Source organism: Triturus cristatus, chromosome 7, assembly GCF_964204655.1.
Source record: "Triturus cristatus chromosome 7, aTriCri1.1, whole genome shotgun sequence".
Lineage (NCBI taxonomy): Eukaryota > Metazoa > Chordata > Amphibia > Caudata > Salamandridae > Triturus > Triturus cristatus.
In genome coordinates, this window is record NC_140590.1 from 1695984675 (window position 1) to 1696008856 (window position 24182).

General features: G+C 42.9%; 1 protein-coding gene across 1 annotated transcript in view; it reads left to right on the forward strand.

Annotated features, from left to right (window-relative positions):
• LOC146812800 (solute carrier family 2, facilitated glucose transporter member 1-like) overlaps positions 1-24182 on the forward strand; it is a 161410-nt gene that overhangs the window by 85083 nt on the left and 52145 nt on the right. Inside the window, exons 4-7 of the mRNA XM_085614622.1 lie at positions 3209-3369; positions 16003-16243; positions 18639-18801; positions 19016-19203. Of these exons, the coding sequence (XP_085470748.1) occupies positions 3209-3369; positions 16003-16243; positions 18639-18801; positions 19016-19203 (753 nt within the window). The remainder of the gene's footprint in view (positions 1-3208; positions 3370-16002; positions 16244-18638; positions 18802-19015; positions 19204-24182) is intronic.

Genomic DNA, 24182 nt, shown 5'->3' on the forward strand with positions numbered 1-24182 from the left:
CACAGAGTGACAGGTAAGACTATGTGCGGGAGCCATACCATCCTGGTGACCCACCTCCCATGGTCAGGGAGCGGCAGTCTCTGGATTGCTTGATTCTACATTCCACGGAGAGTCAAGATCTAAAGAGAGCAATCTGTATTATTGCCTAGTGACACCAGATATAAACAACTGTATCCACAAAGGATAGACTCAGGATCCTAAGGAAAGGCCTCATAGTGACATACCACTAGTTAGTATGTTGTTGTTTATCCATGTTGTGTATTGCATGTGTAGTGTGCTGACAATAAGTCCTGCCAGTTAAAGATCTCTGTAGCAAGACCCAAAAGGGGCAGAAACGATGGCCAGCTTCTGCCAGACCCTAATGCTGCTTTAGAAAATGCACTGGTTAACAGTACAATTTCTACAGCGCTGGGATATCTCTCCCAAGGGGTCAGGGACAGTACTGTTTTTCCTGGCCAGGAATTCCATGCTAAAGGATTTGGGCATCAGGAAACAGCATTGGCAACCTCTTCCTAGATATGACAGAGCTTCTGATGTCATGCAAAAAGAGCTCCAGGGGTGGCTAGCTGCCCATGTAGGGTTTTCTGATAGCAGAGGCTATTGAGTCCAGAGTCCAAATAACCCCCTCTGTTTTCCTCTAAATACCCCCCCCCCACCCCGTTGTGTACTGAGGTATGTTGGTAGAGCGCTGCAGTATTTGTGTCCTGGAACATTGAAAAAAAGATATTTACAGTTCTTACGAAAGCCAGCTAGGCATTGGTGTGATGGCTGAAACATGTTGACCCAGGGATACAGAGGACACTCATTTCCTTAGCGCATTATCTCCTGTTTGTAACTCCTTCTGGGTGCCCCTTGAAAATAAAATTAACCCTCAGGACACCATAGACTATTTTAAACCTAGCATCCGACCTAATAACCAAAGAGCTCCCTTGGCTACCATGGTTGAGCCCGTCCTGATACATTAGGTATCTGGACGATGGCTCTATGATGAAGCATGCCACATGGAATCCCAGTGGGTGAGAGTCCTTTTAATACCATAGTGTGATCCCCTTGGGCTGGCATGGAGAGATAGGCTGAGCACGGTAGGGGTTTACAGTCTTACTTGGGGCATGGACGCACCTCGACGTATGTGTGATGTTGGAAGAAGTCGAGCAACTTGTTAAGCCATTTCTATGGGGCAGGGACCTTTGGGAAAACTGGTCACTCCTTGTAGCAAATATTGGCCTTTTTCTCTGGAATCAAAGATACTAGATCCTGCTACAACCTTATGGATTAGCCAAGTACCCCCCTTTAGGCTTTGACCCTCAAAGCTGCTCCAGAGATCCGGGTGTCACGTATTAGTTTCTAGTTTCCATCATGAAATAGAAGTAAACGCCTTTCAACGTTATGAGGATGATGAAACTGCTGAGTTGGGTAATGATGCTTCAATCAGGCGTATCTCACTGATGGTGCACATCTGTTTGTGGTTTTGTTTCCCAAAAGCTATGTAGCACACGGTGTATTCACATTCATCAGCTTCTCTCTGTTTCATGTTTTTGTCTGCATTTGTGGCCGTGAGTATGTGATTCCATGTCTTAGATGTGGCGCACTTCTATAGCTTGAAAGTCTTTCTTCATCTTCCATTGTGGAATATCACAGAGGTCGCGTGCCGTTTGCATATATCATGCACCATTGTAGGTAGTGCGTGCAGTCCCTTGAATTTGCTTATGCATACAATTACCATATCATTTTATGTCTGTGGTCTCATTACGAGGTCTGCATAAAAACTGATGTAATAAAACTGCACCTGGAATTACCAACACCACAGGGAGTGGTAAATACCAGCTGTAGTATTACCACCACCCTATTATGAGTTATTACACTCACAATGAGCAGTGATTGTGCACTGAGTTTCCCAGGTGTGTTTTTGTTCCTTGCATTTTACCCTGCATACATTCCGCTTGACTGTCACGGGCAAAATGTGGCTTTCGACAACTCCCATGTTTTACTGCAAATCTCGTTCAGGCGTAAACTCCTGTTTGTGCCCGAATGAGAATTATGCGATACTCAAACTGAGGCCCCAAAAAGCAGTGTGCAACACTGTGTAAACAACACACAGAGACACAGACTGAGCACAGATCACTGTTTGTAAGTCCTCTATGCGGGCAGTTTCAAGAACTGCTCAAGTCTGCATTATCCAAGGTGAACACTCAGCAACCCCCTGCTCAACCCTTACACAGAAGAGCATTTAGGGGCAGATTTACAAGCCCCTTACGCCTCATTTACGCTGCCATTGCGTCACTTTTGTGACGCAGCAGCAGCGCAACTCCTGCGCCATGGGCGGGATACTTACAACATGACGCATCTGGGAGATGCGTCACGTTGTAAAGCCCTGCGCCACATGTAGGTGTTCCTGCGCAGGGGGGGCGTTCTGGCGCAGGAACGCCTCCTAAATGTGAAATCTACAAGATTTCACTCAGTCACTTTTAGACCCATGCTGCGTCAAAACCCTGCGCCTGCCTGAAGCAGGCGTAAGGATTGACGCAGCATTAACAAGATAGGGCCCCCCAGAGCATTGCTGGAGCTGTGTCGCGCTTGCAACGCAACTCCCGCAATGCGCCACTTTAACGGCACAGATGCGTCATGCATCTGTGCCGTTTTTGGCCCATGGTGCGTCGCATTATAAATGCGGCGCATCCATGGTGGCGGAGCTGTGGCGCACAATAACTGGCGCATCCCTGCTGATATGCTGGGATGCGCCAGGTATTGTAAATGAGCCCCTTAATCTGTTATCAAGGGGAACTCCGACTTTTACATTTTGGAATTAAGTCGGGATCAGTGAGACGACTGGAGGAGGTGTGTGTTCTCGTAAGGCCGATTTCCTACCGTCATAAACTTTGAGCATCCCAGAAGCAGACACTTAGAACTTGTATGATCTTATAGTATCTCAGATTGCCTCTAAGATTAAATCGAATTTAGAAATTCACTTATGGATCAAGTCGAGACATTTAAATCAGCAGGTATGAATATGTGGTGTGAATATATCATGAAATGCATTTTTATAAAACTGTTGTGTCAGCATGCCAACATCTTTAGGATACAATTTTAAAAAATCATTAAAAAGCGTCATATGTTTGTGTTTGTCCACCCTAGAAGGGCTCCTGCAGAGAGCAGCTCTGCACCCCGGTCCCTCAGTAACTCTAAAATGCTTCTCCCGCCTCCTGCACAGATCATCGAGGAGTTCTTCAACGACACTTGGAATCTTCGCCATGAACAGCCAATGTCCGTTGAGACCCTCACCATGCTCTGGTCCCTCACCGTCAGCATCCTGGCCCTGGGGGCCACCGCCTCCGCCCTCTGTGTTGGACTGCTGGCCAACAACTATGGGAGGTGAGTGCAGGGGGGACTGTGAGGATGGTCTTTGGCTGAGGGCCACTTGGCTATGTGGCAGGGAGGTCAGATTATGCATCAGGGTTGACACAGATATGCGGTGTGAAGTGGCACATTTTGAACAAGGCTTCCAGTTTTCCGTTTTTACAGATTTTTACAGATAAAACAATCTATTTCCTGCCTGTATTTATTTTTAAAAGTGGAAAAATGCAGAAAATGGTGCTTCTTGTGAGTGTCTCTCCTTGTTATCCTTCATGAATTCCAGACCAACTGCTATGCAGATAGGCACCATGCGGATTTTAAACAGGATGAGATTCCCTTAAATGCAGGCATATGTTAACATGTATTTGTGTATAAAGCTAATATTTACCTGTCGTAGTTTTGTTTTGTTATATTTGCCTGCTTAATTTGTCAACCGCGACAGGCACCAAGTATGAGTGCATGCTGATCAGTTAAATAAACGTGGAAAGATACCATTTTACATCTCAACGCATTCTCTAAACATAAAATAAATATGGATAAATACCAATAAAACGGCCACAAAATAAATATGGATAAATACAGATGGAAATGCATTCTCAGTGCTTGATTTGGCAAAGGTTCCACCTTATTACTATCAGTTTAACATCTAAAAACAGCAGTCTGCAACTGAACAGTGACCTGCTTGCACATGGGAAAACGTCTGCCACTGCACAGCAACGCGCGGGTTAGCATTTTTAGTAACTTTTGATCCGTTTGAGCTAAAAACATGTTTTTTTGTTACAATTTGTAAATTATGCAGAACACAATGGATTATGTGGCAAGTGCACTAGTCCATAATTATACAGGAAACGCCGTGGCAGCAGAATCGCATAATTCTAATGACCCGCCTTTGGCTTGCAGTGGCTGTCTTGGTGGCAAATCCATCAAAATGTATCTTTCAAAATTCAGCAAAGTTGCATGCTGTCTCTGGGCTTTGATGTCTCTGGGTCAGTAACATCAGGCACCTATCAGGGTATGCCTTTGGGGGCATGTAAAATCAAGGTATGGCATTTGGTAACATTATTGAAATGCGGTGGCAAACACACACCATAGCCGAACCGCATAACTGAAAGCTCTTCTAAAGCTAGGGCTCGAGCATTCATTCGCCACCAAGTGTCTTTCTCCTCTTCCTTCAGAATGTTCTAGGAAGAGACCCAATGTTCACGTCTTGCCCTGTTTGAGGGAGTAATACAGAAGCCTAATTATGAAAAAGAAATCTATGATCTGCACTTTTATTACATTTCAGAGACATAATGTTTACAAAAAAAAAATCTGTAGGGTATGGTTCACACTTTCACTTGTTGGATCAGTCCTGTCTCAGCGCATTATGGTAGATGCAGTACAGCTCTTTTTCACTGCCAGTATTTTTGCTGTTAAATACTCCAGTCAAATTTCATATTTTTGCCATTCTTTAGGGGAGAATATGCCTTACATTTTGGGGCGTTTACAGACTGCTTGTCGCTGATTACAAAGCTTGGTGTGGGCCATTACCTTAGAAAACTAATGGAGGATTTCCTTCTTAGTTTCATGGCTTTTGCGTTTCTTCAGAAGAGAATAATCTTTTTCATTTGGAAAGCTTGCATGCTGCTTACATACCTCTGAGGTGAAATAACAAAGGACGTGTGTGGGCGTGGCTTGGGCTCAGATAACCAATGGAAGGCTTCCTGCTTAGTTTCACTGCTTTTTCATTTCTTCAGAGAGAGAATCCCTTCCATGCTGCTTACCTGTCACTAGCACCAAATACCAAACAACTGATGCACTACAGCTTCCAGCTTTGGTCCCTGGTTCCTGCATTTCTTCACAACATTCCTTTAAGTTGGAAACTTGGCTTACATATCACTGTGGTGAAGTTACAAGAAAGAGTGGGCGTGGCATCAGCTCAGGCAGCCGACACCGGATTTCCCTCTTGAACAGAACAAGCCCTTTTCAATATCTGAGAGTGTGTGGGTTGCAGGCATCCCTCTCAGATGTTGCACCAGTGCTCTTGATGGATGCAGTTCAGTTTGCTCACATTTCGGTTGTTTTTGAAGATAAATAGTAGCTCTCTCTGGAAATCCCCACACATGTCTTTCATGGTTGGTGCTTTTCTTCAGAGGAGAGCATTCCTTACAGCGGTGAGTGCTTGGATGCTGCTTGGATTTCACTGCTGTAAAACACCAACAGAAGCAATGCCACCATACCACCAAGTAAGGCAGCCATTATGGGCTTACTTCCTGTTGGGATGGAGCCATTTTAACCTATCATAGGACGTGTTTCATACTGTTGTGCGTTGCATCATTGCTACCACCATCTACTATGGTGAATACAGTTAATTTAAATACTTTCTTTTTAAGTTTACTCAATTTTACATCTGCAATTAGAACTAATGATCAATCCTCAATCCAATTCTAGTGTTTTCATGAGGTTTTTGTGCCTTGCCGGGTCACATTAGTGGGGATTGCAGCGGACATGCCTTTTTATAGACATCAATAATGGTAATCTAGAACCATATCAGCATCTATGTGGACTCTATATATCCCATATGTGCTCCAGTATCTGACTCCTAGATGTTTGGATTTTATCATGTGCTGTGCGATAATTATCACCAATTATAAGGTTTGGCCGCAAAATGGGGTTTAACATGGATTTTGGTTTTGACAGCACCAAAGTCCACATCTACCGGTATTCTACAAACATGTTTTCCACATTAAATTTCGTAAGGTTTGGTCTGCTGAAATGTATCTGGGAGATGCAATATTTGCTGGTTGATATAAAATCTCCACAATGGCACTCATGATGAAGCCGTATACATCTGACAAGTACCCCGAAACAAGGCAAAACCGGAATTTTCGTTTCAATTCTCCTGTACATATATTTTCTATTGTTCACTTTTTTGGATTGGTGAAGTTGAAGTGGGGTATTATTGTCCATACTGTATTTTATAAATTGAGTTTTTGCTATTTGGGAGGACATTATAGATGCATTAATTATTTCAAAGACCAATATATTCTTCTTGTGGGAGTGTTTAAATGTGGAAAATTAGATTCTTGGGCTGTGTGGGAAAAAGTCCACGTTATTGATGTGAACTGTGACTGAGCTACCATTAGGCCCAAACAATGTGACCCCCAAACTTTTTTTTTACTTATCAAGTTACTTTTATCTAATATTTCAGAATATGAATGGTCAATACACAAATACAATGAGAAACATCATAAGAATCAATCATTAGATCAATGTTACAGGTAAATCACAAATAAGAGAAGTACAGTTTATAATGACTCCATCTCAATAACAGGCATGAGTGGAAAGAAGAAGAGACAAAGAAAGGTTCTTTGCACTATCAATATGCAATTCAAATTTCATACGAACCTAGATCAAATGAGAACTGGTGCATAACATGCAATTGTTTAGAAGAGCTAACCTTTCGGCCGCAAAGGTATAGAGTAAGGCAACATCACCAGCCGATAAAGTGCAAGGTGATCAGGACAGCCTCAGTGAGCTATCGCAAAGACAGCAATTGCCAGCCAGAGTAGCACTCAGAAAACAGCATCAAAGCTCTCCTCTCATAGAAACAGCTACTACCTCATTCTTTTCACACGGTAGTAATAATACTCTAAAAAGTCCAACCTCCCACTGTATCTCTTTCTCCAAAATTCTCAAGTACCATTGGTTAAATATATGTGGTGATCATCACTCTATTCTGTGTATCCAAGTCTTTTCAACAAATCTTTGTTAAAATGATTAGCTTCATTGTTCTCCGGAAGCAGGTAGAAATCATTGTAGTTCTTTTCTGATGCTTTCGTGCTCTTTCATATCAACTTGCAACATTTGTCGACACAGTTCATCCAGTGAAGAGAATACAGTACTCGTACGGAAAGGATGTCCTAGAAATACGCTTTATAAAACTAAACAAATAAATCAGCTTCTAGAAATAATGAAGGACAAATACATTCTTCTGAGGCCTACATTAGGAAAAGGAAAGTACTGCTTTTGAGGCCTTTTTTTAAGTAACTGTAAAATTATCATTTTCTATTCTAAAGAAAATAAAACATACTTCAATTCAAAGATCACAAAGGAATACATACAAAATCATAATTTTAGTTTTCATTATTCTAATGAAACCCACGTATATAAGTTAGTTCTAACTATGATGATTATTGCTTTCTTTGTATTTAGAAAAGAGTAGACATTCACACAAACATATTTCTGAAAGTGTTTTCATTATTTTACACTTGGTTATTTTACTTGTGAAAATTCTAGCACATGTAAAAAGTCTCTTTCTTCTTTATGCATAAAACCTCATGTTTTCTTTTTTTTTTTTATATATAATTTTTATTGGGTTCTTGGCAATCCATTAGGAACCGATAATACAGTTTATCATACATAAATAATATGCTGGATCTAAACATAGTACATCTACAGAAAACTGAGAGAGCGAGACCCCAACAAAACATACATACAGACAGCTCAACGATTTAAATTATAGTAGCGAATATCGAAATTTTTCTACCACAATCAGGGAGATAGGTTCAGTCAAAATAAGATTCCCAAATGTTGGTGAATTTACGCAGTGCCCCAATCCTTTGTGCAAATATAAATTCGGATTTCCTGACTTTCTTAATTTTTTGGTACCATTCATCTACAGTTGGAACTGTTTCTGTCTTCCAATACTGAAGGATCAGTGATCTAGCCACTGCTACTAAAATATGCAAGAGTTTCGCCATAGAATCAACCAAATTTAACTCTGGATCCAGTCCAAATATAATTAAATTTTCATAACTGGTGATCGTAAAATGTAAATGAAGAGAAAGCAAAGAAAACATTCCTTTCCAGAATAACTTAATTTTAGGACAAAAAGCCATTATTTGAGACCAACTAGCCAGGTCCGGTTGAGGACATCTGAAACAAGTAGGCGACGTAGAGCTATACATTTTAGCCAAAGTTGCAGGAGTGTAATATAAAAGCCATTTACTAAAAAAAGCATTCGTCGCCAGTTAGCACCTCTCAGAACCGTGAAATTAAATTTATTTAAAGTATTCAAAAAATTCTCAGTAATTTTGATGCTTTCCTGCTTCTGCCACTTTTTTATTGCTTTGGCGCTCACATCCTCCTCCCTGCTTTGTGCTAAGCTTTTTCTCCATTTTCCGGGATTTTTAAAAAGTGAGGACCAGAAAAGGTCATTTGTTAAGTATGATAGTTGACTATTTTGTGCTAAGTCGAGTTGAGCCAAGGATTTATACAATAAAACATATGACCCCATAAGGAGAAAGTTTCCACGAATTAAGATAAACATCTCATCAATAGTCAACCATGCTCCATCTTTAACAAAGTCCGCTAAAGTTATAAACCCAAATCTGGCCCAATTATATATAATTTCTGAACCGATATTGATCCCGAATCCAGAGACAGCGTCACTCAATGGAGTTATTAAGCTCAACAAAGGAAGAGAGTACCTTTTCAGCATAACTTCACGTTTAAAAAAAAAACAACTCAGGACCTTAAATCTGACTAATTTAGGTGATTTAAATATCGAAAGTGGAGAAGGAATTTTGGTCTCTTTACAAATTAAGTCAAATTTTTTTTTTATAAACAAAGCGACTCTAGGTATTGTATGTTTAAATCTTGAGAGACTCTGTGCAAAGTATGCATAATAGTAGTGTTTCAGATTTGGCAGGCCAAGACCTCCTTGTTCCTTATCTACGTATAAAGTATTAACCGCTATTCGAGGAGTTTTTTTAGCCCAAAGGCTGAAAATAAGGATTCAACTTTTGAAAAAAAAGAGCCTGGGAGGGAACAAGATATAGTAGAAAACAAAAAATTGAATAAAGGAAGTACTGACATTTTAATTAATGCCACCCGGCCCAAAATGGATAAAGGCAATGGATTCCATCGTGCAAACATATCACAAACTTTTTGAATCAAAGGTTCGAAATTCAATGTATACAAATCACGGACTAAAGGTGAGAAAAAACGCCCAGATACTTTTTGGGTCTATTGTTAACACAGCTCTGAATATCTGGGTGCAATTCAGGGTTGTTCTTACCACAGATTAAAATCTCAGTGTTCTTATTATTAATTCGGTACCCCCCCCAATGCTTCAAATTCTGAAAAACTGAAAAGACCTGTATTTGCGTATGTAGCTCAGGTTTCAGCAACAACATAATATTGTCTGCATATAATTTGATTTTGTCCATGCAGGCAATAAGAGGAAGAATATCCTTACTTTTTCTAATTGCTACTGCTAGAGGCTCAATAAAAAAAGCAAAAAGAACGGGAGATAGTGGACATCCCTGCCTCGTCCCTTCTTTGCACTGAAATCGAGCCCACCACAAATGAGTTAACAAGGATATGAGAATTTGCCCCCTGATATAAATTCCTAATTAGGGTAATAATTTGAGGGGGAATACCAAAATGTTGTAAAATAAAAAAAAGTGTATCCCAAACCACCAAATCAAAAGCCTTTTCTGCATCTAGAAGGAGAACTAAAGCCGGAACCCTACGTGTTTCAAAATAATCTAGTGCCTCAATCAGATAATGTGTATTAGTAATTAATTGACGGCCTGCAATAAAACCATTCTGATCTGCATAAATCAATTGCGAAGAAACATAGTTAAAGCGAATAGAGAGCAATTTTGTAAAAATTTTATAATCTGAATTCAGTAATGTTATGGGCCTATAAGAGTTAGGGTCTTGAGCTTGTTTTCCTTTTTTCAAGAAACTGACCACCGTTCCGTCGTAAAAGGACGCGGGAATTGGGCCGCCCTCCAGCATAGAATTTACTAACAAAAGAAGAAGCTCAGAAAAAGAGCTGAAGAACGTAACGAAGAATTCAGCAGGAAGTCCATCTGGACCGCAGGCCTTACCATGAGGAAGGTTTTTAACTACAGACTCTAATTCATCACCCGAAAATGATGACACCATTGCTTCTTGGTCCGGTTGAGGAAGAATAGGAAGACAGTATTTATCTAAAAAATCGTTTAATCTCCCCTGATCCGTAGTGTGATGTGAGGTGTAGATATTCTCATAATGAGACAACATAATTGCTCCGATCTCTCCCACGTCTGAGGTATCCACACCACTGATTGGAGATTTAAGAGATCGAATTACATTAGCTGCATCACGTTCTTTAACCTGCCATGCCAGGAATTTTCCCGTGAAATTACTATGCTCGTAAATTTTTTGGCCAAAAGATTTCCTCACTTCTAGCGAAGTAATGTGCATTCAACTCCTGTTTTGCAGCATTCAATTGATTCTGTGTCTTACAAGAGGGATTGTGATACATTTGATTTACTAAAACCTGTATATTTTGCTGCAATTGATTCTTTATATCCCTATAAATGACTGATTCCTTTGCATCCCTTCCTATAACTGCCCCCCGAATAAATGCCTTCAATGAATCCCATACAACATGAATGGGGGCTGTCCCCATATATCGTTCCATATACTCCCTAATCTAATTTTTAAGAGAAGTAACCCATATTTCATCAGACAAATAAGATTTATTAAAAACCCATAGTTTCTGAGTATTCGTGCTTTCCTCCAGCACGAACTCAGTCGCTAACATCGCATGGTCGGAAAAGCCATTGTGTAACATCCGATGATGCCGGGTTTTAAATTTTGAAGAAACCAGAAAAAAATCAATACGAGAAAATGACTTATGCCTTCCCGACCAACAAGCATATTCTCTTTTATAAGGATTTAAAGAGCGCCAGGGATCAACAAGATCGAAAATCCTTACATTATTCATAATTGTCTGAAATGATTTAGATTTCAACTGCTTTTTCCCGCCAGTGGTGGAATCTAAATTCGGTTTCATGAGAATATTAAAGTCCCCTCCGATCACAATATCCCGGCCAACCATCAGTAGAGACTGAAACATTTCGTCATATATTGCAGGGCTATCATTCACGGGGGCGTAGAAACTTACAAAGGTAATGTGCAAAGGTCTATTCTGTAATTTACACGTGGCCCAACACCACCTACCCTGGGTATCTGTGTCAGTTTGAATCACCTCCGCCTCTAATCTCCTATTAAGAAAGAATGCGGCTCCTCTCTCTGACTCAGAAAAAAAGGAAAAGCCCCGGTAAGAGGCCTACCCCTTAAACATAGAGGAGAAATTATCAGCTTTTGAGATGGGAATATGAGTTTCTTGCAAAAATATAACTGCGGGATTTTCAGATAGAATCCATGTCTCTATTGCCCGCATCTTTTTTTTATTATTTAGAGCGTTCACATTAAAAGATATAATTTTCAAACTTATTTTAGTCATAATTAAAGCCCAAGCTTAGAGCCCATAACACACATTTTTTTGTTTGTTTGTTTTTTCCCCTTTTATCCAATTTTATTTTAAACAATCAATACCCTGATCAGTATTCACCAGAAAATCCAGCACAAAGACCGCGTTTATCTCCAGCAATTGTCGAAGCAACGACAAATAGAAACAACAAAAATCTTGCCAAGAACTCCATTTTTTACTTTTTTAACCCACCCACCCCCCTCTACAACCTGTGGCACCCTCCTAACACTATCTACTCCTACCCACACGTACCACAGGAACCTTCCCCTTAACATTGGGGTGTCCTGAATTTACACCCCTTAACCCCAAGGCCGTGACCTCCCCCCCGAGACAATAAAGATTCGCTGACATAGAATAATAAGAAAAAAGAGGAAAAAAAAGACAAAGGAGAAAAAAGGGATTAGAGCGTGATCTAGATTATCACAAAAACATTTAAGTACTAAGTCACAAGACCAGACTAACCTATTTGAATTCCATGGAGCAAAGCCTGTGCTTCCTCTACATCCGATAACATATAAAATTTCCCTTTAATCAGTACTCTGAGTTTAGATTGTTGTACAATCATTGCTTGGGCCCCATTAGCTTTGAATAGATGTAAAATTTTAACGAACTCCTTCCTGCGTCTCGCCACTGCTGCAGACATATCAGAGAAAATTCGGCATTTCACCGTATCAGTTACGGGGAACTGCCTTTGTTGAATTGCTTTAGAAAGAATTCGCTCCTTAACCAGGAAGCAGGAACCCGGTGAGCTCTAGTAATAGTGAGATCGTCTTTATGCTCCGGTATCACCACCTGATGGAGAAACGTAGTCACCCAGACAAGCATTTCTGTCCCCTCAATTCCTTCGGGAACACCTACTATTCGTAAATTGGACCATCTATTATAGTTCTCCAAATCGTCCAATTTGATCTCAAGAGCCTTTGTTATTTTAGAGACATCTTTTGACTCTTGCTTCACCGCAACCATTTGGTCCCCTAGAGAAGAGATCCTCTCCTCTGCCTCTAGTATACGAGCTGGAAAAGAGGAAACTAGTTCCTCGATTTTATCCATTTTATCCAGTCTCTGGTGAATCGCGGATAATTCGGCGTTTTGCGACCTCTTGATATCTCTTACCTCATCCAGAATTAGATTCAGCATGTCCTTCACGGACATCTTCAATTCACCTTCAGTCTCTGTGTCCATTTCTAACAAGGGGCCCAAGGGGTCTGTCACCATCCCATCACATCCCCTGTCAGCAACTTCAAAAGGCTTTGTTATTGCGCTCGTTACATCTTCTTTTCTAACATCCGCAGCATCCGTTGTTATCTTTTTTTCTTTTGAGTCAATTATTGAAACACCAATAGAAGGAGGGCTTGTAGAGGTATTTGCCGCCGAATTCGGCCCATCTGTACCATCCTGCTGAGTCAAGCCTAACTCCAGGTTTGGAGACCCCGAGGAGGTCACATAGTTAGGCGAGGGAAGGAGTGATTTTTTATCAAACAGAGGGAATTGTTTAGACGGAGGATACAATAGAGGAGGTTGAATAGATTCCAGAGTCTTAGAATGATCCTCAGGATGTAGAACATTAGGTTCATCCCCCATATTCAGTTGAACTGAATGTTCTAATAGTGTATCCTCGGCCTCTGAGCTCTCTGATGAACGTACAGGCTCGCCTTCCTTGGAGACAGCTCCATCTATTAGCCTAGCCGCTGCCTCTTTTGCCTGCTGTCGGCGTTGCTTAGCTTTGACACGAGCATTTAAAAGCTTTCCCATAATGCGTGCGTCAATAATTGTTCAGGGAAAAAGAAAACATTTTAAAAAGAAATCCAGGGGGTTCACACCGCACACTAATCACCAGGTATTTTCTTTTTTTTCTTCTTTTTCCCCTTCTTGCCCGCCTGAAATAGCGATTTTCCCCCTTCAGAACTTTTGGGGAAAAAAAAAAAAAAAGCAGCTGTGCACAAAAAAAGTACAATAACGTAGAGTAGATTAAAGCAGAATGGTTGCTCAGCCCATACACAAAGTTAGGGAAAGCTGAGAGCTAAAACGGCTTTATTCCAGCCACTCCACTGGAGCAGTGCCATTGCATTTTCCCCTCCCGGGTAGCCGGAGCAGCCGACTGCCTCCTCCCCTACTCACTCACTTAATGCTTGCCACAACCGTGTCGATGTCAGAGGGAACTATCCATCAGCAGAAGCCGGGCAAGGTAGTAGTCGGGCTCCAACCCGTCAACAGGGAACAGGGAGAAGACAACTGTGGGCTTCGTCTCCCTCAGTACATCAGATGCCTGCAACACAGCAGCGCCAAGAGCAGCACGCAGACAGGGAGACCAGACCGGCGCTGCCTCAGCGTGATTAGTATTTTAAATATCTCAGCATTTCCTCCGCCTGGCAATCAGCAGAAACTCCGACTCCGGCTCAGGCTCAAAGACCGCAGGCGGGTGCAGACAGAGACAGAAACAGTGCAGCTACAGCACGAACCAGCGAACGCCCTGCGGCCGCCGCCGCCATCATTGACCTCAAAAGGGGGAGGGGCAGCAACACGGCTCTCAGGTGCTACGTGGAGGCGTGGAACTCCATCGCCTTTGGGACCAAATCGTGACCCCCAAACTTAACGTCATTTCTTTGAGGGATCCCTGATGGTGGCAATGCCTTGCTTCACATCACCTTGACTCCACACTGACCCTCCTAAAGGGAATCCCTCAAACTGCACGTGCCTCACTAAGGGCCTGAAGGAATAAGACCACACCAGCCCCAATATAATGGAACTCCATTGACTCAAAACCAGAGGCATCATCTTCACAGCTGGTACAACTGGCACCCCTGCCCTCCTGGGAGACAGGCTTACCCTCTCTGGTGGCTCACTGGCTCTCAGAACATCATCAACATGATAACAAAGTAGTTCACAAAATGCCAACAACTAAGCAAAAGGACCTTCCCATCTAAACACCTAGGATCTGAAATGATATCACCATATCCACCAGGACCGTCCCTCCCCTGCTCTAATTTAAGAAAGAACACTGCATCATGATGCAACAAGAGTGTATTAACTCCCCTTTTGAGTAAGTATAACGATACATTCATTCATGCAAAGATACAGGAAAGTATTGAAAAATGCTGTTCACTGTTGCTGAAAAAGAATTGCAAAATATGTGACAACATTACAAAGCACCCTTCATGTAGTTAGTTGTTTTTCTCAAAGCTTTTCTACACTTTGTGCACCTTGAAGACAAATCCGCACATTTTCATAAGTGCCTTCTCTGACTCCAGGCCATGGTTTCCAGCTGCAGCAGATAACACCTTCCTCAGTCTCAGGACCTTCAACACCCTCCAGTCACAGGGAGGAACTATTGTGGCAGCCTTGCCTTACCTTACCTTACCTTCCTTTCTCTTCCCTTCCTTTCCTTTCTCTTCCCTTCCTTTCCTTCCCCTCCCTTCCCTTCCCTTCCCTTCCCCTCCCCTCCCCTCCCTTCCCTTCCCTCCACACCACTCACCACATGGCCTCTCACCAAGCCTCCCCTTTGTAAGCCCAAAATTCTTTATTACAGCAAGGAAAATAACAGAGGCAGTGGTGTATTACGGTGTCACATTCAAAATGGAAGAAAGCATGAAATTGACTTATGTCAGCATAAGCTTGATTTTTAATACATTACACACTGTAATTCAAAAACAAATTCAACACAATCTTGGAATAAAAGAGTTATCTATTCAAACAGAGCACATGCTGCTTTCGCCTACCTGGCAGGCTACACCCTGTGCAAATATCAAAACCCCATCTAAGGAAAATTAAGTATGTGAGAATCATTCTGAGGGGGCGATTTACAAGCCCCTTGCGCCACTTTTGCGTCACTTTTAACATGGGAAAAGTGACACAAAAGTGGCGCAAGGGGCTTGTAAATAAGCCCCTGAGTACTTTGTCTATTGAGCTATTTGCATTTGGAGGTTGTTTTTGTCCGTATAGTTTTTTGTAGGATGAGTCTGTGGGAGTCGATAGTCTGTTAATAAAGAGCAATACGAACTGAGCTTAGGCTAACATTAGATTGTGTTTACACTGTCCTCCATCTTGCTCGCCGTCGCAATATACCTCGTGACTTCTGCTGCTTTCAAATCTCCTTGGAGCTTAAGTTCTATTTACAGTTCGTAACATTAATGTTTACCTTGATTTACTATGGGCATGACGGATGCAGACAGACAAAATGCATACATGTAGACACCCACACCCACACATTCATGCTGGCACGCATAGACACAAACACTGGTATTGACACCAAACACAGATTGTGGTTTAGTGGATGGCTACTAGAACGTATACATTTTCTGTATATTACAAAAAGCTTGAGTTGGTCTTGTTTCCTACAGACGGAGTGCCATCCTTATCGCCAACTCTCTCTCCTTGTTGGCCGTGGGATTTATGGGCATCTCAAAGCTAGCCTCATGCCCTGAGCTGCTGATCATTGGACGCTTAGTGATGGGGTTTTTCTGTGGCCTCACCATGACGCTTGTACCGTTGTACATCCAGGAAGTGGCACCTACACACCTGCGTGGGGCCTTCTCCACCATAAACCAGCTATCCTACACCATTGGGATCTTCGTTGGGCAGGTAGGTTTGCTGTCTTCTTGCCAGCGCCCTGTATTGGGTGAACAGTGCCTGGAGACCCTCACAGGTGACAAATAGCGCTCTACAAATCTACTGATTGATTGAACTGTGAAGTTTTTCTTTATTTGTAATATCAAAATAAGAAAATCATACAGCTATATGAGAGTCTTGTCGACTGGTTGGACTGCATCAGGATGTATGATGAGGAGGAGGAGGAGTTAGTAAGAATTGAGTGATGTGTATGTGGCCAGCAATGGAGTTAATGAGTTAAACTTGATGTATGTGATGCCTCAAACATGGGGATGAATGACACACCAGTGATGTTGAGTGTATATTTATTGTACCATAAAGAGACACAGACGCTCAAGTGATGGTGAGAGCAGAGTTTTTAATGCCCCTCAACCACTTGCCTCGGTCCAGCTGACTCTTGACAGAATCTTATAATTCAACATTGTTCTGAGAGGGAAAGAACCAACTAGAACATAGGTAAAAAGGAATGTACCACAATATCATTTGCGTGCATGTGGCCAGTATTGATGGAATGAGCTGGACTGTATAAACCCCTTCATTGGGTATCTTCTCATCCTGATTTTGAGTATTGCAACAAGAGACCGGGATATGGTGCGGTTAATGAGCTCTGGTGTGTGATTCTGTTGGTGTTTTTGTTGTTTACAGTCTTTGGGTTTTAAGAATTTATGAACCAATGGGCTATGGAGTTTAATGTGCATTGCAGGAGGTCTTGTCAAAGCATATAAGTAGATACTTTGACGTGGCCTTTGATTGACATGTTGCTATGTGAGTGCGATAAGTAGTGCTAGCAGTGTCTCGGTGAACAATGACATTCAGCTGTTGGCCTACATGAGCAGTGATGGATGGGTGTAAGGAGTTCTGTTTTACATGCTCTGCTGCTTATGTCAAGGTAAATTGACTGCTGTGATGAGTATAGCAATATGTATCTAAATTCTGTGAGAACTGCCTGACGTGAACTCAAGTCTTGAAAACTTTACTTACATAATACTGTAGGAAAAGTTGCATGTTGAGTTTGAGAAACAGAATAGAGTAATACGTCCTTTTCGATATTATTTCAGGACTCCCCTTTTGGGAGCATGAAGAATCTTTATGCACTTGCTTTGGAACAGCTCAAATGTTGTCCTCGGAAAATGTGACCGGGCTTGGTACTCATAAAGAGAAGGATCTCACAATTTTCCACATGGCGTGGGTAACAGGACACCAATGCATGCATGACGAACACCAATCACTGCTTATGGTTACAGATACTGCTGGAGTACCAGCCCCTTAATTTGAAATCCAAAATAACCCATGCAAGCAGACATCTTGTGACACTCAAGTAAATTCCTTCTCCCCAACCTTACCAGCCTTTGACCACCCTCAGGGTAAGCAAGGTTTTCTACCCAGCCCTACCAGCTTCTGACCACCCTAGGCGAGGTTTTCTACCCAGCCTTACCAGCCTCTGACCACCCTCAGGGTGAGTGAGGGCCTCTACCCAGCCTTACCAGCCTCTGACCACCCTCAGTGTGAGCGAGGTTTTCTACCCAGCCTTACCAGCCTCTGACCACTCTCAGGGTAAGCGAGGTTTGCTACCCAGCCTTACCAGCCTCTGATTCTCCTCAGGGGGAGTGAGATTTTCTACCCAGCCTTACCAGCCTCTGACCACCCTCAGGATGAGCGTGGTTTTCTACCCAGCATTACCAGCCTCTGACCACTCTCAGGGTAAGCAAGGGTTTCTACCCAGCCTTACCAGCCTCTGATTACCCTCAGGGGGAGTGAGGTTTTCTACCTAGCCTTACCAGCCTCTGACCACCCTCACAATGAGCGAGGTTTTCTACCCAGCCTTACCAGCCTCTGACCACCCTCAGGATGAGCGAGGTTTTCTACCCAGCCTTACCAGCCTCTGACCACCCTCAGGATGAGCGAGGTTTTCTACCCAGCCTTACCAGCCTCTGACCACCTTCAGGGTGAGCGAGGTTTTCTACCCAGCCTTACCAGCCTCTGACCACCTTCAGGGTGAGCGAGGTTTTCTACCCAGCCTTACCAGCCTCTGACCACCTTCAGGGTGGGCGAGGTTTTCTACCCAGCCTTACCAGTCTCTGATTACCCTCAGGGTGAGCAAGGTTTCATACCCAGCCTACCAGCATCTAACCACCCTCAGGGCGAGCGAGGTTTTCTACCCCAGCCTTACCAGCCTCTATGAGCATGTGTCAGTGATGGGAGAAGGAGTAGGACTCCATTAAAGCTTATCATGAATGTCGCGAGGAATAAGCGTGAATTTAAATATTGTCCATAGAATCATTGAGGTTCGCCATTCTTAATTGGTTAGTGAGGATTTGGGGTGTTTCCCGAATTCGGTGTTTTTAAAGGCGGTTTATATTTGTTGCAGATCATGAGTCTGGAGAACGTCCTGGGCACTCCACAATGGTGGCCGGTCATGTTGACATTGTCCATGGTCCCGGCTGTCCTCCAGTTTTTTATTCTCCCATTCTGTCCAGAGAGCCCCCGCTACTTGCTCATCAACTGCAAGAAGGAGGTCAATGCCGAGAGAGGTGAGAGCACTGCTGTCTGGGTATATGTCCACCCCGGGGGAGAAGCCATGGCACGTCACCTTTTATGCTTGGGCCTTGTGTGGAGAGATCTCCTGTAGGGACCGAGCATCCTCTCAGTCTGGGTGATCATTCCATCTGTGGCCTCTCTACAGTTGTGCCATTACCATAGACCATCATCCTCCCAGTCACAAACCCATGTTTGCTCCTTTTGCAGAGCTACAGAGGCTGAGGGGCACCCAAGATGTCATGGACGAGATGAAGGAGATGCAAGACGAAGCTGCACGCCTCAAGGACCTACCCAAAGTCACAATGTGTCAGCTCTTCCGCGTGCCCAGCTACAGGATACCAATGATCATCTCCCTCCTCATCAATGCCAGCTCACAGCTCTCAGGCTACAACGCGGTGAGTGTGGCACCCAAAACTATCACAGCCAGGTGTTAGGGTAATCCAGGACATTGGAAGGGCTCTCGTCTTCATCAAATACAGCTAAACATGTACCAAAATCATACACTCTATTCAAATGTAACCAGAACATTTAGCACCTTACCCCACTCCTGGTTGTCTATTCGTGCTAAGGATGGGATTTCTCTCATGCTTGTAAATTCTGCCAGAGCCTTGGGATTTTTTTACTTCAAACTCTTACTATAGTAGGTAAAGTCTTCTCAAAGTCAGCTGTGCCTCTTGAAATGAAGCATACCCTCCCCCTGACTGATACTTTACAGACGGTGATATAAGGACTTGTGCTATTCCACAAAGGTGGAGAATGCAGTGGGATGAGGGCTTCTAAATGTGCCATTTTGCTCATAAAAGCTTCCTTCAATTGCACTCCCTAGCTAGTAGAAGGTGCACAGACACATCATATGCTAGCCACGATCTTAAGTCACTTCACTGGCGCCACTTTGACTTATGTGGTAATTCAAGTTGGCTGAGGGCTCCTGTGTAGACTAAAGTAAGGAGAATCACTATCTTAATTTCCCCAGAGTTATAAATGGATGCACTTATTGACAGGGCTTTACACCAGTAATCCACTGATGGGGAGAATTGCTTTGTAATTGATTGCCGACGCCTAAGGATCCGGTTGCTGGATTCTTCCTGCCGTGAGGGGAACGGCATAGCGCTTCATACCCACGCCGTGAGGGGAACGGCTGAATCTAAAAACTACAGCCCCCAGCAGCCCCTGCACCCGCGACGCAGCACTCGTGCCCGGAGGCACTAGAAAAGCACTGCTGACCTCCCGCAGCGCGGGCCGCGCCCGGGCAAAGCCTGGGCCAAGGGCGGGCCCGTCCTTGCCCGTCATCGACCGAAAGAGGCCGGGCTGGGCCACGTGGCTGCTGCTGCAAAAAGAGTATATGAAGGTACTGTGTTCCTGATTCCACATATATATAGTATAAGGGAACCGATCGCACCTGTATTTGCACCGGACTAATATAAAACAAGAGTATTGTCGGATCATCTCCGTACTCGCAATAACGTGGGCATCCGCGAAGTATTGACAGTTCTAATTGTGCGATACTGGGTGTAGGACCAAGTTCTGCAGTAGTAAGCAAGAGGATCTTATTAAGTGTACTTATTAACAAACGTGAAACTGAGCCAATATGGGGAAGAGAAAAACATCAGCCATACCACAAAAGAAGAAACAGAGTAAAGTGGGGCGAAGGTCTTTGCCTATCTTTATTAAATTATTTGACAGGCGCAAAGGGGGCGATAGAAAAGCAAATTTTAACTGTAGAAGAGGCCATGAACCCAGATAGGAATAATACAACAGAGGGTCCCATTATACCTGATAACGATAATGATAAAGGGACAACTGATCCCCATGTGGGAAGGCGTTGTGGATTAGACGAAAGATATGGTTGTGTCATGAATGTCTCAGATCACTTCATAGAAATTGATCCTGAGAGTGATCCACAACCGCCTTCAATGCAACCTAGAAATCTAGATAATCCTCCAAAGCAGAAGAGAGAAACCAGTATAAAGGGTTTGGTAACATCAAGTGTAACACAAACAAAAGCTGCAAAGAAGGGTAGGACTCCTGCAACGAACAAAATTTGCGGGTGGGAAAAGGCGTTAGCTAGTTCAGATTCCCGCGCACAGAATGAAGTTTTAAAAGTGAGTAATAATCTGGATGCCCTTGATAGCTACCTTAGGGAAACTCTAAATCATATGAGTGGAAGATTAAGGGCAATAGAAGATGTTTTGTCCAAATGTCATATTGTCAATGTGAGTTTTTATCTGATTTCAATGACGCACATAGCGCTTGTACAGTGAATATCAATCCCAATCCTAGCACCCAGCCAAACACCCTTATTCCGAGTGTGCACTCGATAACTGGTAATAGAACTGCGGGTTCTCGTCCCAAGCCAACTATTCAGAGCAGAACTACAGCTAATAAGGCAGAGGGGCCGAAGGTGTTGAAAGAACTTAGAGCTATGGAGGGGCCCGAGTTTGAAAACCAGGCGACACACATAGATTTACCACCAGCGACAACCCCTTACACAGTGGTACTAGCTAATGTCCCTAGGTTGCGACAGGGTATGGTTGAGACATGTGAAAGTCTGAGAAACAAATCGCTATCTTGGCTCGGGACTAGGACTGGCCTAACTGATAGACTCTTTTTAGAGTTCAAAATGGCAAGAAGGGTGAGCTGGATAGGGAGGGGGTGTAAGGATTTGGCTGGTAATTGTGTTATATTACATTTTAAAACCTTGCAATTAATTCAGTCAATCCTGAGCAGGGTTGGTAACAGTTCAATTTCAGCAGAACATATTAATATTGTCCGACTAGGATATTTTTACAAACCCAGTTATTCTGACTATGGTAAACAGAGCAGGGTGGTCCCACTGATAACTCACAATACAAGATATGGCATACCCACTCATAACCCTTCTAATGTATTACCTAGTCTGGAAGAAGTGTATTGACAGAAGGTGACTGTCAGTAATGGAGTTAAACCTAAACATATTAGTAGTTCATTTAAGACTCCCACTGACGCTTTAATTCATGACACAAGAAGCAGGGATAAAGTATTAATGATCCATAGGGACGACAATGTAATAGGGGGAATAGATCCATTTGTCCCACACGATAATGCAGTACAATGTGATACACCAGACATAGATTTAGTGCAGACTATCTGTAAAGGGAACACCGCAGTCATCTTTGATGTGAGACCTACTCCCTCTTTACCTACTACTGTGGCCGTGCCAATATCATCTACTACATTGGAGAGCAACCACTTGATACCAAGTAGAGATGAAAGTCAGGATTTTAATATAGGTAACACGGGAATTGGCAGATGTAACTTTATGTTTTGGAATGTAGCCGGTCTAAAATCTACAGTGACAAATGGATTGTGGAATGACTTTATTCAGCAATTTGAATTTATTAGTCTGCAGGAAACGTGGGCGGTGGAGTCTATCCATATAAATGGTGATAAAACCCTACATACACCCGCAATAGCCTCTAGACATGGAAGAGCCAAAGGGGGCCTCTGCACCTATGTCTCAAACGTAGTACATTTTGGCAAAATTAACATGGTGGCCGAGGACTGTTTTTACCAGATTATTAGTTTAGTGGTGGATAAAAACTGCATAGTAATACTAGTGAATTATTATAACAATGTTCCCCATGATTTACTTGAGGGGATTGTAAAGGCCATACGCTGTCATTTACAAAATTTACAGGAGTCAGGAAGTAAAGATTTGCTTATAGTTTGGGGGGGGGGGATTTTAACTCTGTCCTGTGCCAACATTCAGATACTGGGATCTGTGGAATTACATATGATATGGAGACTATCTTTCCTCACTTCCCGCATACAAGGTATGGTGGTAGTTTAAATGAAACTGTGTTTGAATTTGATTTAGGATTTGCAAACACTTTAAGTATTCCCTCGTTCCATTTTGTCCTACTTTTAACGGTCGTGGAACATTTTCAACAATAGATTTTATTTTGGTATCAAACCGGCATTGCTCAAGAATTGTTAATTTTTGCACTCATAAGATCGCACTAAGTGACCATTTTGCACAGAGTTTGGGTATTCTGTTATTCAGACAAGAGATAAGTAGGGCTAATAGCCCCAATCCCATATTGGAGAATATATCCTTATCTAGGCAAAATGGATATGCTTTACGCTGGGACAAAATAGAACCTAAAGAATTTATGATAAATGTTGTAACGAACTGTTATGATAAGATCATGTTCTGTCTGGATGAAAATACCTCATGCAAAGAAATTATCAATGGTTTTAATGATATTACAGACCACATTAGGAAGGCCCTTACTCTAAAGGTAAATAATAGGAAAGAAAACCTAAGGAAAGAAGGATGGTTTGACCCCAGCTGTACAAGGGCTTATAGAAAGCTTAAGCGCGCCCTGCATATGGAAGAAAAAAACAAGGATAAGATCAGAGAGGCCCGGAGAGAGTATAAGTGTGCCTTAAAAGGTAGAAGAAATACGTTAAGAGTAGGCCTGGGCTAAAATTTCGTTCCGTTCGCGGAAATTGCGATAATTTGACATTTTTGCGTTCCGCGGAAAGCGCGAAAATGTCAAAATTTCCGCATTCCGCAGCTTATCGATAATTTGCTTCTTGCTCACGCTGTAAAATAATACATTCTCGCGCGCGCGATCGCCTTACCTGAATCCCTGCGTTCGCCGACAAGTTTTCTTGATCCGGTCGCGTTCTCCATGAGATGTTGTATTGTTTTTAGCCATTTGCGCTGTCTCGCGACAGTTCGCGCCCGCAGGTGACGTCATGCGTCGCGCGATCACGTCTTTCTTCTCGTGATCATGCACCGCGAGACAACTGAAAACAAGATGGCCGCGCCCGCGAGCAACCACATGGGTAAGTTGGCGAGCCGCAACCATGCAGTAAATCTCGCGAACATGCGGGAAAAAAACTTCCGCATCTTCGCGATATTTCCGCGTGTTTGCGATAATTTTTAACATTTTCGCGATAATTTGCGAAAGTGGATTTCGCAAATTCCGCCCACCCCTAGTTAAGAGCAGAGGCATGGACAGCCTTATGTGAAGCATCTAGTGCTAGAGATTCTAGTGCCTTTTGGAAGGCAGTTAATGCACCATTCCTTATAGATAGGGATATAGCTACTATGGAGGTGGCAATTTCAGAGCATGCCTGGATAGAACACTTCTCCTCTCTGTACAATGAGTTATCCCCAGGGTTACATGACGATACAGCTGATAAGGATTAGCATGCTGTATTATTGAGGGATCAAGGAAAAGAGCTTTCTTTCAAGCTCAGTGAGGTAAACCTGGCCATTGCTACAAGTTTGGGTGGGAATGCAGCAGTGCCGGATGGTGTTCCTGTTGACATTTTTAAAGCTAATGTTGCATTATGGGGCCCACTCCTGAAAACAAGTGTTTGA